At 42.0% G+C, this 17,500-nt stretch overlaps 2 protein-coding genes across 2 annotated transcripts in view; one reads left to right on the top strand and one right to left on the bottom strand.

Moving 5' to 3' along the window:
* Positions 1-11,360, top strand: part of LOC308160902 (intelectin-like) — a gene marked incomplete at both ends in the record, with an annotated part of 12,781 nt that extends 1,421 nt beyond the window's left edge. Inside the window, 6 exons of the mRNA XM_080534832.1 lie at positions 7,330-7,381; positions 9,049-9,305; positions 10,264-10,422; positions 10,557-10,674; positions 10,918-11,021; positions 11,208-11,360. Of these exons, the coding sequence (XP_080390958.1) occupies positions 7,330-7,381; positions 9,049-9,305; positions 10,264-10,422; positions 10,557-10,674; positions 10,918-11,021; positions 11,208-11,360 (843 nt within the window). The remainder of the gene's footprint in view (positions 1-7,329; positions 7,382-9,048; positions 9,306-10,263; positions 10,423-10,556; positions 10,675-10,917; positions 11,022-11,207) is intronic.
* A 5,206-nt stretch (positions 11,361-16,566) lies between these two features.
* Positions 16,567-17,500, bottom strand: part of LOC308161373 (5,6-dihydroxyindole-2-carboxylic acid oxidase-like) — a gene marked incomplete at both ends in the record, with an annotated part of 11,583 nt that continues 10,649 nt past the window's right edge. Inside the window, one exon of the mRNA XM_080535388.1 lies at positions 16,567-16,778. Within this exon, the coding sequence (XP_080391514.1) occupies positions 16,567-16,778 (212 nt within the window). The remainder of the gene's footprint in view (positions 16,779-17,500) is intronic.

Below are 17,500 nucleotides of genomic sequence, written 5' to 3'. Positions count from 1 at the left end.
AGAATGGGGTAGTGAAAAATGTAAGGAATATAATGAATGACAATGAGGGAAGAGTGGTGGGAGTGGGGTTCGAATATCAAGGGATAGAGTATGCACTATATTGTATATATGCACCAAATGTGGACAAATATAGGAAAGTTTTTTTTGAATCTTTGAAAGAGAAATGTGTTGGGAATTGTATTATGGTTGGGGATTATAATGTGGTGGTGGACAGGTTAGATGTAACAAGGGGGGTGAAATTTAGGAATGATCCGTCACGCCCAGTATTATTAGAAATGATGCGCACAAGAGGAATGGTGGATATATGGAGGGAGGGGCACCCTGATGCACAGGTTTTTTCAAGGAGACAAATGGTGATGGGGGTTTTGAGACAATCAAGGATCGATTTATGTTTAGTGAAGAGGGAGGTGAGGCACCTGGTTGGAAGGGTTGAGTATCGGTTTATGGCCTTTAGCGACCACGATGCTCAGTCTTTCCAGCTAGGTGCGAGGAACGTAGGGGGAAGAGGAGGGACATGGTGCTTTAATGCAAGTTTACTGAAAGATAGACGTTTTGGGGTGATAGTAAGAGAGTGTGTGAGTGTTGCTATGGAAGACCAGATGTATGAGAGTGATGTGTGTGTGTGGTGGGAAGGGATGAAGGATAAATTAAAAGCTGTAATAATAGCATTCGCAAAACTGAGAGGAAAAGAGAGGGTGAGGGAGGAAAGAGATTTGCAGAAAAGGTTAGCAATAGAACAGGAAAGAGTTGATAATATTCCAGGGCATGATTTAGCAGAGTATTTGAGAGTGAGGGAAGATTTGAGGGAGCTAGAGAAGAGAAAGTGTGAAGGTGCTTTAGTAAGGAGTAGGGCAAGGTATGTGGTTGAGGGAGAAAGGAGTACAGCATTCTTTTTAGGTTTAGAGAAGAGACAGAAAGAGAAAGGGAAAATTAAGGAATTAGAGAATGATAACGGTGAAATAATAACAGACTTAGTGGGAATAATGGATACTGTGCAGTCATTTTATACAGACCTATATACATCTGGGGGGGTGAATGAGGAATGTATGAATAAAGTATTAGAAGCAGTGGAAGCTAGGGTGACAGAAGAAGAAGGGAAAATGTGTGATGCAGACCTAAGGGTGGAGGAGGTTAAGACAGCCATCATGGGGTTAAACCCAAATAAGAGTCCGGGTTCGGATGGGTTGACGGCTGAATTTTATAAAGCTTTTGTTGACATCCTGGCCCCTATATTGTGCAGAGTGTATACGTGTATGGGGAATAAAAGGGTTGTTCCGGACTCTATGGGTTTGGGGGTGCTCACGTTATTGTATAAGGGTAAAGGGGACAGGAACAAATTACAGAATTATAGAGCATTATCATTACTTAATTGTGATTATAAAACCATAGCAAAAGTATTAGCAAATAGATTGAATAAAGTAATGAAAAACATGATTGCACCTACCCAGGCCTATGGAGTCCCAGGGAGGGATGTGGCAGAGAATATGTGCACATTAAGGGATGTTGTGAAGGACATGAGGGAGGAAGGGGGTTTATTGTTATCTTTGGATTTAAATAAGGCTTTTGACAGGGTGGAACATGTTTTTTTATTGAAAACAATGGAACATTTTGGGATTGGGACTGTTATGAGGGATTGGATTGAACTATTATATAAGAATGCAAGAAGTAAAGTAAAGATAGATGGATTATTGACTGACTCCTTCCCTTTGGGGAGATCAATAAGACAAGGGTGTCCACTGTCAGCATTGCTATATAGCATATCTGTGGAGCCATTGGCAGCGTATATTAAGCAGGAGAAAGAAATTAAGGGAATAAATATGCCGGGGGGAGGAGTTAGCATAATCCATCAATATGCAGATGACACGACATGTACTGTCAGGGATGTAAATAGTGTGAACAAAATAATGGGGTGTGTAAACATATATGGAAAGGCTTCTGGTGCAAAAGTGAATGTTGACAAGTCTGAAATGTTGTGTATAGGGGGAGTGAATACAGACAATTGTGTTTTTGATTTGAAAATTGTAAAGGGGATGATAAAAGTGTTGGGGATATATCTTGGAGAGGATGACAGGGAGGCTGTTGATTACACATGGACAGGGGTTTTGAATAAAATAAGAACAACATTGAATTATTGGAAGCAAAGGAACATGAAACTGAAGGGAAAAGTTGTAATTGTTAATGCACTGTTAATGTCAAAATATGTTTATGTATTAGGAGTATTGAATGTACCAGAGTGGGTTCTAAAAGAAACCAGGATGTTAGTGTCAGATTTTTTGTGGAGAGGAAAGGGGGTTAAAATAGCGTATGATGTATTAGTAGCAGATTATGATAAAGGAGGGTTGAAACTGGTAGATTTGGAAGTAAAGATGAGGGCAATGAGAGTCAGAACAGTCAAAAGGTTTTTGTATGGGGAGGAAGGACATGGATGGAAAGGATACTTTAGGGAATGGGTACATAGATGTGGGGGGTGTGGGGATTATGGGTTGTTGATGTGCTTTAAAGTACGGATGTATGATAGGGTGCCGGAATTCTATAAAGAGGTGTTTAAAGCCTGGGGTAGTTTTTTGCCTCAGGTAGGATATGAGTGTGAGAAGAGAGGGGAGATACTAAATGTTCCAGTTTTATTGAACCCGGTAATTAGAAGAGAGGGGAAAATGTTAGAATCTAGGAGTTTCTGGAGGGCAGGACTGATTAGAGTAAGGGATTTTAGGTATGAGGTAGTGCCAGGGTTCCTATCAGAGCAGGCAATTATAGAAGTTGTTAGGGAAACAGATGAGGAGATGAGAAGGGGAGAAATAGTGAGCATGTATAATAAAATAAAGCAGAGTATACCAGGGGAGTGGGTGAGTAGGTTAGATAGGGAGTTAAAAGGGAAGGAGCAAACAGAGTTACCTAAGTTAAGACTAGGGAAAGGGGAAACAGTGCGGGACTTCTCAGCGGTTAAGGTGAAGGAGTGCTACTGGGCACTGTTGGAGAGCAGAGTGAAGGAGCCTGCGGCAGAGAAGGTGTGGAGGCAGGTGTTCCCAGGATTGGAGGTGAAGAACATATGGAGGAATTTATTTTTAAAATATAATAGTTTAGAATGTACTCATTTTGATTTTATGCTTAGGCATAACAGGGTTTATACTAAGGTGGTGTTGCATCAGGTAGACAGAACAGTTTCGAGGGAGTGTGATGTGTGTGGGATACAGGATGAGAACTTAATGCACATGCTGTTTGAATGTAAAGAAATGAAGGGATTCGAAGAAAGGTTGAAAGGACTAGTGAAGAAGCATTGGGGGGTGGAGGTGGTGGGGATGCAGGAGTGGAGGAGGATGGTGGTTTTTGGGGTGGAGGGAAAGAGAAGGGGAGTGAATATATGGTGTTTAAATTATGTATTATCACAGGCTAGGTATGCAATTTATTTGAGGAGGAATTTAGCAAGATTTGAGGGAAAGTGGATAACGGTGTGGAAAGTCTTTGAGGGATTGGTCAGGAAGAATGTGGGACTGATGCACAAGACAGGGCAAAAAGATTTTGAGAAGTTGTTTATTAGGGATTGTGGGTTTATAAGAGTGGTGGTGGATGGAGGGTTGGAGTTTGATTTAGATTTTTGAAGATGTTTTTTGTGTTGCATTCATTTGTTATTGATTTATGATAAAGGGTTATCTTGGTTATGAAGGACTGACGGAATAATAGATGGATGCATCTCATACCAAAATGGTATGGGTGTGTTTTGTTTTTATCTATTGGTTTTTAATTTATTTTATTTGAATTAGAATACAATGAAGGCTATAAAATGAACATGTATGAATATGTATAGCTATGATTGTATTTAAAAGAATATTTTTATAATAAAAGATAAAAAAAAAAAAAAAAGAGCCGCCGTCTAATGATCGCAAGGTTGGCGGTTCGGTGGTTCGATCCGCGGCTGGCCACGTGTCGAGGTGTCCTTGGGCAAGACACTGAACCCCGAAATTGCTCCTAATGTGCGGGCCGGCGGCGCCTTGCATGGTGGCTTGGAAAGCTGAAAGTGTGTGGGCCAGACCCCTTTCTGTGTTGACATGCTGGTAACTATCATTGTGTCACATTGATTTAACACCATGTGGATTGGTTTAAGCTTTGTTTCTTACACCAATCTTTTCCTATGTAAATCCATGTGGCGAAGTGCACAAGTTCACACTTCACTCTCTTTTTTTTGGTATGTTTGGTATTTAGCAGACGCCTTATTCCAAAGCGACTTACAATCAATACATTTGACTAAGCAAGTGAATCATCAATCCACCAGTCGTAGCAGGAAGAGTAATCTAGCTCAGGCCCGGGGCCATTGATAGAAGGAAAAACCTTCTTCCATCACCTTCTTCTAAACCTAGCCTTTTTTATTTCCAATAGTGTCATCCTGGGAAATGTAGTATTCTGACCAGGGAGAATTCAGCCTTTGATTGTTCAATGGAGTGTTGTCTGCTGCAATGCATATTCTTGGCCAGTAGGGGTCAGTGTTTATCCAGGAAGAGTTTAAGAGGTGAAAATCAAATCTATAACAATCAATGTTGTGGTATCTAATCAATTCTATGAATTTTTCTGCGTTACTCCTCCTGTCTTTCTTTTTTTTCACTGCAGGTTGTCAAATCAGTTTGTTTGTGACAAATTGCACAAATAATAAAAATCATAAATCTAAATTCTCAGTTACTTCTGTGCAACCTTAACCTACAGATGACACTGCTGGTGATTAAAAGAAGAATACATGTCATTGTTTGTAGCAGGGTGGAGGCAGAAGGACATAGGGCTGCCTCATTGTGATGCAACATGGAATTAGGAATGGTACCCGTGTTTGATACCATGACTCATAGCATTCCATAGCTACGTATCTAGTATTTCATTTTAATAGTCTTTAGCCTTTTCGATATTAGCTTTTATAATAATAATAATAATAATAATAATCATACAGCTGTTGGTCCGATTGCCTGAAGAGACCGAAAGCTCGCAATAAACAACGTTTTTTGCACAGATTTGAAGGTGCAAACGCTGCTTTTTTTTGCACTAATTTAGTGGACTACAAAAACATACACAACTGGGGCGCTTAGGTGGCGTAGCGGACTAAGCGCTGACCATGTAACCGCAGGGTTCCGGTTCGATTCCGGCCGCGGACATATCCTGCATGTCATCCCTTCTCTCTCTCTCTCACCCATCCTTCCTGTCAAATCTCTACTGTCTCTGTCACAATAAAATAAAATAAAAAATATGAGTGGGAATGCCCCACTCAGAAAAAGAAAAAAACTGTGTTCGTGAGACAGAAAACACCAAATGCATCAAATATTTACAATGTATACATAGCAGAACAAAAAATAACCCCTCCCACCCCATTTCCTCCCTTAGGTTCCAGGGCATACAGTAGAGCAGATTAGTCTTCAGAGAGGGGGTGATGTTGACAGAGAGAGCTTTTTGGGATCCACGCCCTAGAACGTCTACAACCCCTAGGTTTGAATGAGGATTTCGACATGAGTGTTTTGCTGAGTATGAATAAATTACTTTAGACACTATTATTTTTTATTTTAAGATTGTTGTCTTTATTTGCACTTGACACCACAGACCTCATTGTCTCTTAGCTTGTTTTATAGCATTTTCGCTTTTTAATTGTCTAGTGTGTAATATCTGTGATATGTTATATGTGTATATGTTTGTGAATATGTGAATATGTTTTCTGTTATTTGCACCTTCAGAAGAACCACTACAATTTCATTGTATAGGCAACTGTACAATGACAATAAAGTCTATTCTATTCTATTCTATATTCTATGCTGGCTACGATGATGCCTACTGCCTGATGTCTGCATGTTTGTAGCATTTCTCTATTGTTTTTTGTTCTGCTATGGATATATATTGTAAATATTTGATGTATTTTGTTGTTTCCTGTCTCACGAACACTTGTGTATGTTTTTCTATTCCTGATGCAAGATGGCCACTGTGGGCCCGAGGGAGCGTGCAAATTTTTTCTGGAAATGTTTGTTTTGCGCAATTCATGCTTGGCTTACAACAAGTTGTAATTCATTAGCCTAAATACATAATAGCCTAGTAAAGGGTGCATTTTCCGAGAGAGAAAGTCCAGCCTGAATTACTGCTTGTTTGCTGCAAACTGTTGGCATGGTAGCAAAGTTGTTCAATGGGCAGAATTGTTCTGTCAGTTAATTTTGGATATCTGCCATAATATGGCTGCAATGCTATTTTATAAAACTACAATACAAAAAAGAAACAGTTCAAATCCCACAAAAAATTACTTTAATAAACCCTGCCCGGTGATCGATTTAGTTAATATTAGAACTAAGAGATGCAACTCTTTTGATATATCAGATTTATATTCACTGGAATAGTGAAAAGGAATAGACCTAACTAAAGTGTTATATCTGTACATACAGTATATCTTTATGGCTTTTGCAGTATTGCACTTGCATCTGGCTAGATGTACTGTATTGGTGGCGGTGGTAATTTCCCAGAGGCAGCCCCTAGACAGTGTGGTGACTTCACATCCTTTGACTGGGAGGGCTACGGCACCAATGCGGGCTGCAGTGCATCAAGGGAGATAACTGAGGCCGCTGTGATGCTCTTCTACCGCTGAAGACATTAACTTCCCTTTGGGTAAGTAAGTAAGTAAGTAAGTAAGTAAGTAACATTTATTTATAGAGCGCCTTTCGCAGACCAAGGGTCACAAACATTTACATAACAAGGAAAAAGCAAACACAATAAAACATAATACAAGAGCGAGAGCCACAGCAGGTTAAAACAGGCAAAACAAATGAAAATAAAAACAAGTAAGACAACAGGTGTACAACAGCATCAACACAGAAAGACAGGCACATTGGGGCTATCCAAAAGCCTGTCTAAACAAAACAGTCTTTAGCTGTTTTTTAAAAACTTCGACCGAGCCAGCTGATCTAAGATCCGAGGGCAGAGCATTCCAGAGCCTGGGGGCCATGGTTTGGAATGCTCGATCACCCTTGGTCTTCAGTCTGGCACGGGGGACAGACTGAACCAGCAAACCCTGGTCAGAGGACCTGAGAGACCTACTGGGGCTGTAAGGGCACAGTAGGTCACAGATGTAGGCAGGTGCCTGACCATGGAGGGCTCTGAAAGTGAATAATACCCATCAATCAAAAACTTTGCTAGTACTCCCCCCCACCCCGCTGTTGACAAAACGTTACGGGAAGGACCAAAATGAAGTCCACCTTTTTATTCTACTTTATTAGCCTCATGTTGTGAGATAAGAGCACGTGGATGGGACAGAGGTGGTTCAGAGCCTGTGTGACTGATGGATATAAATAGAAGCATCTCCCGGGGTCGGCATCACACCTCCAGCTGGACACAGACACGCCACAGGTTCTTCTCAGAGACCACCTCAACACTGCAGGTAAACACCACAGGTTTATTTGACCTTTTCCAGGTTAGGTTGAGAACAAGTCTGCTTTTCAAGAGAGACCAGGGGGGTATTCCATCAACGCCGCTAAAGGAAATTCCAGGTGTATTTTTGATCTTACACTTGTGAGACTAGTACATCAGGGGAGGCTGGTGGAGGTAGACATTGTATTATTAATAGTTTATACATTTCCCATTGTATTTATTAGTATTATTTTTCCCTTACTTTGAAGGGAAGGCCGTGGCGAGCCCTACCAGGGTTCTTAACCTCCTCTGCACAATCTGTCTTTTCTTTTCATTTAGTCTTTCATTTGTCATTGTGCATGCAAATCTTACATCAATAAATAAAATATGAAAACAAACACAAAAGGTACATGTTGTATGTATAGGCCTCCGTTAAGTGTGTATCTGACAGTGTGGTGTGATTTGCTGATGGATCTGTCTCCTCTGGTCCTGACAGACATGACGAGCAGCGCTCCTCTCCTCCTCCTCCTCCTCGTCCCGCTAGCGATGGTGCAACACGTGTCACCACAAGACATCACTACTCCTGAACTGGGTATGAGATCACCTCTACGGCTTGTTACATGTGCAGCAATATGCTTCATAGTTATTGTAATGACACGTGTTGTAACATATGTGTTGTTAACATGTCTTTCTCTACTCATGTAAACTGATCTAATTATTTCAGTGGCTTCATAGCCGATAATTAAACTTACAACACATTGACACACACACACACACACACACACACAAACACACACAAACACACACACACACACACACACACACACACACACACACACACACACACACACAAACACACACAAACACATTGACCTACATATTTTCATGTTGTCATGAATGCAGGGAAAGACACTGACCTTTTGGAGAAGCTGAGAAAGAGACAAACTTTTGTTGGCAGGAGCTGTAAGCAAATAAAGGACACATATGAAAAAACTGAAGGTAAGGGACACGTTGTAGTGGAATGATGCCTGATCCATCTGTGACACTGATCCATGCCTCTGTACTCTGTACTTGTGGGCTCAGAATGATAAGGTTCTATCTCCGTTTAGGGCAGTTCAGAGATATTGAGTGTCAAAGTTTTTACATTCCATTATGTTTTGTGAGATGGAACCTTTGTATTTTATGAATTACTAACTCAAAAATGTCAACATTTTAAAAAATAACACCACACAGGCATTAATAAACACTTAATGGATCAGATTATGTAAAAAACTAAATTTTGACAAAAATGGAGATGGAACCTTATAATTCTAACGTCACCTACTGCCTCTGTCGCCACCCAGTGGAGTTGATTGCTGGAAGAGAAAAGATACAAATAATAAGAACAATTGTAATTATGTCTTTACAAACAAGTACAAATGGTAACATTTCTCAAGGAGAAAACGTAAATGATACATTTCTTAAAATATATATACAAAAGAAGACTCTCTTGCTCTCTCAATTTAATTAGGAAATATTTTATTTGAAAATGTCAGAACTTGAATATTGGAACCCTGGTCTCCCAGCAACCACCATAATCTGTTCAACCACCGTAATCTGTTCAACCACCATAATCTGTTAAACCACTGTAATCTGTTAAACGCAAATCTGCTGAGATTGTCGTTATTGGGGCTCACTAATTTTGGGATGTTGCCACAGATATCATAGACGGGCTGTACTACCTGACCACGACCAGCGGGGTGGTCTACCAGACATTCTGTGACATGACCACCAATGGCGGCGGCTGGACACTCGTGGCGAGCGTGCACGAGAACAACCTGTATGGGAAGTGCACGACAGGTGACCGTTGGTCCAGCCAGCAGGGTAACAACCCCAACGTGCCTGACGGGGACGGGAACTGGGCCAACAGAGCCACCTTCGGAACACCAGAGGGCGCCACCTCTGACGACTTCAAGGTAGAGCTGCTCCACTTAACAACACAGCAGAAAGAGTAACTCAGGGCATGGCTAAACGTTTCATCAACTCATACCAGAGAGCTGTAACGCTAGGAGACTCATATCAGAGAGTTGTAACTAGGAGACTCATACCAGAGAGTTGTAACGCTAGGAGACTCATACCAGAGAGTTGTAACGCTAGGATACGCACCGCCTTAACTCAGTTATGTGGTCAACCTTCTTTCAGAAATGAGGAATGGACTGCACTTATATAGCGCCTTATTCCAAAGCACTTTACAATGGCCTCTCATTCACCCATTCACACACCAATGGTGGGTAGCTACCATGCTAGGCGCCGGCCCGCTCATTGAGGGTTTAGTGTCTTGCCAAAGGACACCTCAAGATGTGGCCAGCCAGGGTTCGAAGCACCGATCTACCGACCTTGCAATCATTAGATGCCAGCTCTACCTCCTGGCCATAGCCGCCCCCTTTCATCTTCTGTGTTTTGAGTGGCCGTTGGTCTAAATGTTGGTAATTCACTGTCACCTGATGTGCTGGAGTGTTTGGATGAGCTTCAGTCAAATTTACGAAAGTAAAAAAAACATGATTTAAAAAATAATAATAACCATTTTGTTGAATACACCCTCAGGCCCTAGATGATAATAATAATAATAATAATAACCTTTATTTGTATAGCACTTCTCCTGCAAACATCGCAGCTCAAAGTGCTTTAACGTATCCACACAGCATACAAACAATAATAGAACAATAGTAATCAATAAAACACACAATAGCAATAATAAAAACTAAATACAGATGGAATTGGTCACCACATGTACACCATAGGAGGGTCGTGTAGGTAGAAATTGGAGGACGGCCTCATTGTAAAGCCTCCCGCAGCCTCCACAGGTGCACACCTGGTCTGCAATTACCACGCTTATCCACGTCCATTATCCACACTTCCTGTTTTCCCCCTCAGAATCCTGGGTATTATGACATCACAGCAGAGGACATGTCGGTGTGGCACGTTCCAAACAACTCACCAATGGAACAGTGGAAGCTGGCCTCCATCTTACGCTACCACACTGAGAGCCACTTCCTCACTTTACATGGAGGAAACCTCTTTCAACTCTTCACGGTACCCTCTCACTGTCTCACACAGCACACACACACACACACACATACACACACACACACACACACACACACACACACACACACAGATGCAGCCATATTTCCTCGGGGTATGACGTGACACATTGTGTATTCCAGCGCTACCCTGTGAGGTACAACGTGGGTACGTGCCACAGCGGAGGCCCGTCCGTCCCCATAGTGTACGACCATGGAGACGCGTGGACCACCACAAACTTTTACGGACCCAATTCAAGAAGTATGAGGCTCTTAAAGATCTACATTTAACCTAAAGGAGCACCGTGTAGATTTAGTGACCCCTAGTGGCCACAAGCCTCATCATACACCTTTTAATATCATACACCTTTTAATATCATACACCTTTTAATATCATACACCTTTTAATATCATACACCTTTTAATACCATACACCTTTTAATACCCAGCTGCATGCTGAATGTTTGTGAGAGTTGTGACTACAAATGGTGTGTTTCTATTAAAGAGGAATTCCAGGCAGGCTTCATCACATTCAGAGCCATAAACACCGAAGGTGCAGCCATGGCCATCTGCTCTGGAGTCAAACCTACTGGCTGTCACACTGAACACGTGAGTCAACATGTTACCCTAAGAGACATTCTGTGAATAAAGTGTGGTGTGCGCACCTGCGAAGGCCAGTGAATGTACATGCAAGTTTATTTCCTTCATACCCACTGTGTATGTGTTTCTCTCATTCCTTGTGTGTGTGTGTGTGTGTGTGTGTGTGTGTGTGTGTGTGTGTGTGTCTGTATGTAGTACTGTATTGGTGGCGGTGGTCATTTCCCAGAGGGAGCCCCTCGACAGTGTGGTGACTTCCCAGCCTTTGACTGGAGCGGCTACGGCACCAACGTGGGCTGGAGTGCATCAAGGGAGATAACTGAGGCCGCTGTGATGCTCTTCTACCGCTGACATTCCAACAGTGTCATCCTGGGAAATGTAGTATTCTGACCAGGGAGAATTCATGCCTTTGATTGTTCAATGGAGTGTTGTCTGCTGCAATGCATATTCTTGGCCAGTAGGGGTCAGTGTTTATCCAGGAAGAGTTTAAGAGGTGAAAAACAAAGCTATAAAAATCAATGTTGTGGTATCTAATCGATTCTATGACTTTTGATTTTTCTGCGTTACTCCTCCTGTCTTTCTTTTTTTTCACTGCAGGTTGTCAAATCAGTTTGTTTGTGACAAATTGCACACACACACACGCACACGCACACGCACACGCACGCGCACACGCACACACACACACACACACACACACAATAAAAAGATGCAGCATAAATCTAAATTCTCAGTTACTTCTGTGCAACCTTAACCTACAGATGACACTGCTGGTGATTAAAAGAAGAATAAATGTCATTGTTTGTAGCAGGGTGGAGGCAGAAGGACACAGGGCTGGCTCATTGTGATGCAACATGGAATTAGGAATGGTACGCGTGTTTGATATCATGACTCATAGCATTCCATGCATTACAACTAGCCCTCCGATCAGGCTGAGGGTTAATGTATCAACTTCATGTGGTTGAGTCAATTGAAACGTTTGTGACACACACACACACACACACACACACACGTGAGAAATGCCAGGATGTACACTAGATTCGCCAACATTTCTACTATACTTAATATACTCTAATATACTTTTCATACTCAACTTCCCCAAAATGTTGTTGTTTACATGTTGTTGTTGTTGTTGTTTACATGTTGTTGTTTACATGTTGTTGTTTACATGTTGTTGTTGTTTACATGCACCGATTGCCTGAAGAGACCGGAAGCTCGCAATAAACAACGTTTTTTGCACAGATTTGAGTGTGCAAATGCTGCTTTGTTGCACTCATTTAGTGGACTACAAAAACATACACAAGTGTTCGTGAGACAGGAAACACCAAAATGCATCAAATATTTACAATGTTTATTTATTTTACAACTCCAAAAGCTGGGCAACTAAAAACAGATGCATTGGCAACTAAAATCACGTGTGGGTCAGTTTGGTAAATGACATTCTGACAACAGAGTTGACTAGCTTTAGATAAGGGGAAGAATACAACCAACACATGACTGCAATGGAGAGAATGGCACTACCATAACACTGAAGTGAAACACAGAACACTCACTCTTTACACTTTGAAATCATTGAATGGAACAGTTTAATATGGTGACTGGCTGGGCTGGAAATTGTCAATCCCATCTGGCAACCCTGCTCACCACATACACACATAACTCTGCACAGCTGTTCTATTAAATGACCGTTAATTAGGCGGGGCACCGTAACGGCCGTTATCTATCAAACTGTAACAAACTTTGCGCCGCAAAGATGGATATATTAACACAAATAACTGTCTAATTAGTTAAATTATGAATGGTCTTCAGAAGAGGACGTAGGAAAGGAACGTGTTCAGTTTGTAAGCGACCCCTTTAAAGACACTTAGTAGTTATATTGTATATATTTGGGGGTCTCTGTATTTAACTTGTAATTGTACATTTAGATTTTCAATGGTGTTTCTGCACCATAACGTAACTTTTATGTTGACAGCCACATATCCTAGGGCTGAAACGATGTAAAGTTGACGGTGAAAAGAAATGAATCTATTAAGTAAATACTTTTGTTTTGTAATCCTCTACCTCGTAACCTAAACCAGCACCTGGCTGGACGGAGGACAAGGTATGTTGTTGCTGTCGGTATATTTTGGGGATTATTTGTAACTGTTGAACGTGTAAGTTAAGTTAGCCTACTGAAGAATGTTTGTGTTAGTCGGTTTGGACTCACTACTAACTAACTAGCCTGTTAGCGTTAGCAGCGTCATGTTAGCTCAACTGTAACCTAGCAACGTTAGCAGCGTCATGTTAGCTCAGCTGTAACCTAGCAACGTTAGCTCAACTGTAACTGTAACCTAGCAACGTCAGCAGCATCATGTTAGCTCACCTGTAACCTAGCAACGTTAGCAGCGTCATGTTAGCTCAGCTGTAACCTAGCTAGCTCTGTCTGTGTTAGCAGCTAGTAATAATAATAATAACCTTTATGTATAGCACTTTAACTGCAAAAGTAAAAAAGGTAAAGTAGTAAGTGTCATGCTTATTATTGGTGAACTGTCTATGGATTGTGGTTCAATAATATATTGTTTATGAGCTATGTTGTGCAAACTGTGACAACATGTTTTATTTTATATTATTCAGCAATGTCACACAAGAGGGAGTGCTGTTATACTGAATATCAGCACAGCTGTGATTATCTTCGGTTACCTACGACCGAATCACAGCCGTGTGCTGATATTCAGTATAACAGCACTCCCTCTTGTGTGATATTGCTTAATTATAATCGGCTCCCCCTTTGTTTTCACACAGGAATGCAGTTTTATCTGGTTGGGTAAGAAAAGGAGATATCCAGCACTTTTTTGGTGCTAAAAAAGAGTAGTTGAAACTTGTAAATGCAGCCTGTATTTCCTATGGTTGTCATGCAGGCTTAACACTGAGCAGTAGAAGGTCAGGAGGAGGTCAGTGAACAGGACCTGGCAGCAAAGAGGTGAGTGAGAAAGGAGCCTCTGCACTTAAAGATGCACGCCATCATACCAGATATTTAGTCAAACAGTACTTTCAGAAACTGATGGGATGCATGACAATCATACTCTAGCTCTCAACTAATTATTGTAGAACTTTCTATAAAGTGTTGACTACTGATAGTAAAGAAAGCATGACACCATCACGGTTGTCTTATACTCATCCCCCCCCCCCTCCCCACCTTCCCGCCAAGGTCTTTCCTACAATGACTAGTCACCTTACTTACTAAACATTCTAGTAAGTTAGTCTTGTATAGTTTTGTATTGCATACCTACATTGTTATATCATGTGTGTCCCCAATGTCTGACTTTTACGCAGCTTGTTTTATCTTAGTATTTCTGTAGCACCAATCAGACCAAAGTATGCTGCATTGTACTTTGTCAAATAAAAGCGATTCTGGTTCTGGGACTAGGACTTAGATGATAATGTAGCCTGACATCTTCTGTGGTTGTCCTTCAGGCTTAATACTGAGCAGGATAGTAGAGGTGAGGGTGAGATTTACATGTATGCATTATTGTATTAATATTCTGGATTTGATTTATGTTAAAAAAGCAAGATACTGTAAGGATTGTAAGACTTCAGTTCACTGAAGCATGCGCCTGCCCTGTACTGCGGTTTACGCCCTAGAGGAAAAGTTGACCCCCCCCCACTCCCCTCCCCCCGATTGTCATTATATAATTCGCACTCTGGGTATAAGTGATTGTCTAACTGCTTTCTATGCAATAAAGCTGAATTGTTTTATCTGTGCTGGAAACATAATTGAAAGTTATTTATGGCCGCATGTTAGTCAATACAATGAATAAACCATTTTTTTAAATTTCACTTTCAGTAAAAACCTGACCGAGTTTGGGTTGTCTTGAGGATTGACTGCATTTTGTTTTCATCGTGTATTGATGCAAATGTGTACGGTGGTGCAATCCAGATAGAAGAGTAGTCGTGGTAGTATATTAGAAAGAAAGTAGAGGGAGGGGAGGGGGGGTGTTTTTTAATTGTGACACAAACAAATGTTCCATATTTTTCTCACTCAGTCCTCAACGTTGGTGTTCTTTGATGTCATTGATGAGTGAAGAGGAGAACAGCAGTTAAGATTCTATGTACACGTGGTAACCTTTTTACATTTACTCCCTCTGCAGCCACTCTTGATGAAGTATTTAGGTTTCCCTGTAACCTTGGGACACTTCTCACCCCCAAAAGGCTCTAAAAGGTGGGCTTGACCTTTTGTAACTGAAGCATTTCACTGGCACCACACTGACTGAACTTAACAATGCAATCTCATGATCCAAGCCCACATTTGGGCATGATCAGTCTTGTGATACCGTTGTCCACCACAGGAAGGCGTAAATATGCTGCTACTCGCCAAGCTGCTTGTTTTGGGTCTTTATCAGTAGATGTAATGCTGATGGATGACCACCAGATGGTGCCAACATGACACACTCACTCAGGTACTCTCTCTCACAGTTTTGAACATTGGTAGTGAATATAAAATACGGTGTATATATATCAGTGGAGGCTCCTCCATAGAGGTGGAGGAGGCCTGGCCTCCCCAATAATTTGAGAGAAGAGAGAGATATTTAAAAAAGCAATAATTCTATTTTTTATTTTTTATTTATTTAACAAAAACATATTTAAAATGTGTTTATATTAATATTATTTATTAATATTATTTCCGTTTTGTTCATAAATCTTTTCCATGGCTAAAACCCAATATTGCAATTGTAAAGCACCTACAGGCCAGAATCCCTATCCGTTTCTATTGAGGGAGGCCAGGCCTCCCCTAGGAAAGTGGTTTCTCATAGAAGTCAATGTAATGCAATTTTTTTCATGGCAATATGTGATTGGCCAAATCACTGAAAATGGGTGGGCAGAGGAGGCCTGGCCTCACCATGCATTGAGTCCAGGGCTGAATGATTGACATTTTGTTCGTCCAATCACATGAAGCCATTTTGAGAATTTTGAGCCTGAGCAGAAGGGACAATAGCTGCTGCAGGCGGACCAGAGATTCATGCCAATTGTTTTGTTTATTTGATGACCCATTGTGCAGGCAATAAAAGCTGCTTCATCCACCACCCTGAGAGTGTCCCAATCCCTTCAGTACCGCTAAACACAAATGAATAATTTTTAACAAAGACAGATAAGAAGAACAGGGAACATTCCATCGCGAGTGAAGCGAGCAAGTGGAAAAAAATTGGCCTCCTCAATTCTGGAAGTCACCAGCCTCCCTCCACTGATATATATCTAATAGCCTATAGGGAAAGTGTTATTAATTGAGATAGGAACTAGGCCTAGGAGATGATCACACAGACACAGGGCTTCAAACCAGTAAAACTTTATTCGAAGAACCAAAGAATACAAAAGACAATGAAACATAAGGTTAGGGCCTAGTAGGCGCACTGCAGGACGAAAACCGCAACCGCAACCGCTCGTTATAAACGCACGCGTGTCACTGCGATACCGTTCCTCCTCCTTCCTTTCTGTGCGTTTACAACGAGTCCGCCGTCCGCCCTCCGATTTCTCTTCCACCTCCGCCAGCCTCCCCTCTCTAGGGTCAGGGGGTCAGGGGTCAGGGCTACACGACGGACTGGCTCTTGTTGTCCGTCCGGCGGTCGTCCTCGGAGTAGCGGGGGAACGTCTCGTCGCCCAGCAGCGGCTCCAGACCCTCGGCGGAGCGGAAGGAGCGGGCGCGGACGGCGCAGGCCACCACGCCGCCCACCACCGCCGCCACCAGCACCGCCGCCACGATCCCTATGGTGATGACCTCAGACAGGGTGTAGGCGGCGGCTGCGGAAAAGAGCGCGCAAGCAAAGAGCAAACTGTCAGGCGGTGAAGTAGGGAGTAGAGGGAGTGTGTGTGTCTGTGTGTGTGTGTGTCTCTCTCTGTGTATGTCTCTCTGTGTGTATGTCTCTGTGTGTGTGTGTCTCTCTGTGTATGTCTCTCTCTGTGTATGTCTCTCTCTGTGTATGTCTCTCTCTGTATGTGTGTCTCTGTGTGTGTATGTCTCTCTCTGTGTATGTCTCTCTGTGTGTATGTCTCTGTGTGTGTGTGTCTCTGTGTGTGTGTGTCTCTCTCTGTGTATGTCTCTCTCTGTGTATGTCTCTCTCTGTGTATGTCTCTCTCTGTATGTGTGTCTCTGTGTGTGTATGTCTCTCTCTGTGTATGTCTCTCTCTGTGTGTGTGTCTCTCTGTGTGTGTCTCTCTCTGTGTATGTCTCTCTGTGTGTATGTCTCTCTCTCTGTGTATGTCTCTCTCTGTGTATGTCTCTCTCTGTGTATGTCTCTCTCTGTGTATGTCTCTCTCTGTGTATGTCTCTGTGTATGTCTCTCTCTGTATGTCTCTCTGTGAGTATGTCTCTCTCTGTGTGTGTGTGTCTCTGTGTGTGTATGTCTCTCTCTGTGTATGTCTCTCTGTGTGTGTGTCTCTCTGTGTGTGTCTCTCTCTCTGTGTATGTCTCTCTGTGTGTATGTCTCTCTGTGTGTATGTCTCTCTCTGTGTATGTCTCTCTT

This window comes from Nansenia antarctica (assembly GCF_963989245.1).
Source record: "Nansenia antarctica genome assembly, chromosome: 6".
Taxonomy (NCBI): Eukaryota; Metazoa; Chordata; class Actinopteri; order Argentiniformes; family Microstomatidae; genus Nansenia; species Nansenia antarctica.
This window is presented reverse-complemented; position numbering and strand designations above follow the sequence as displayed.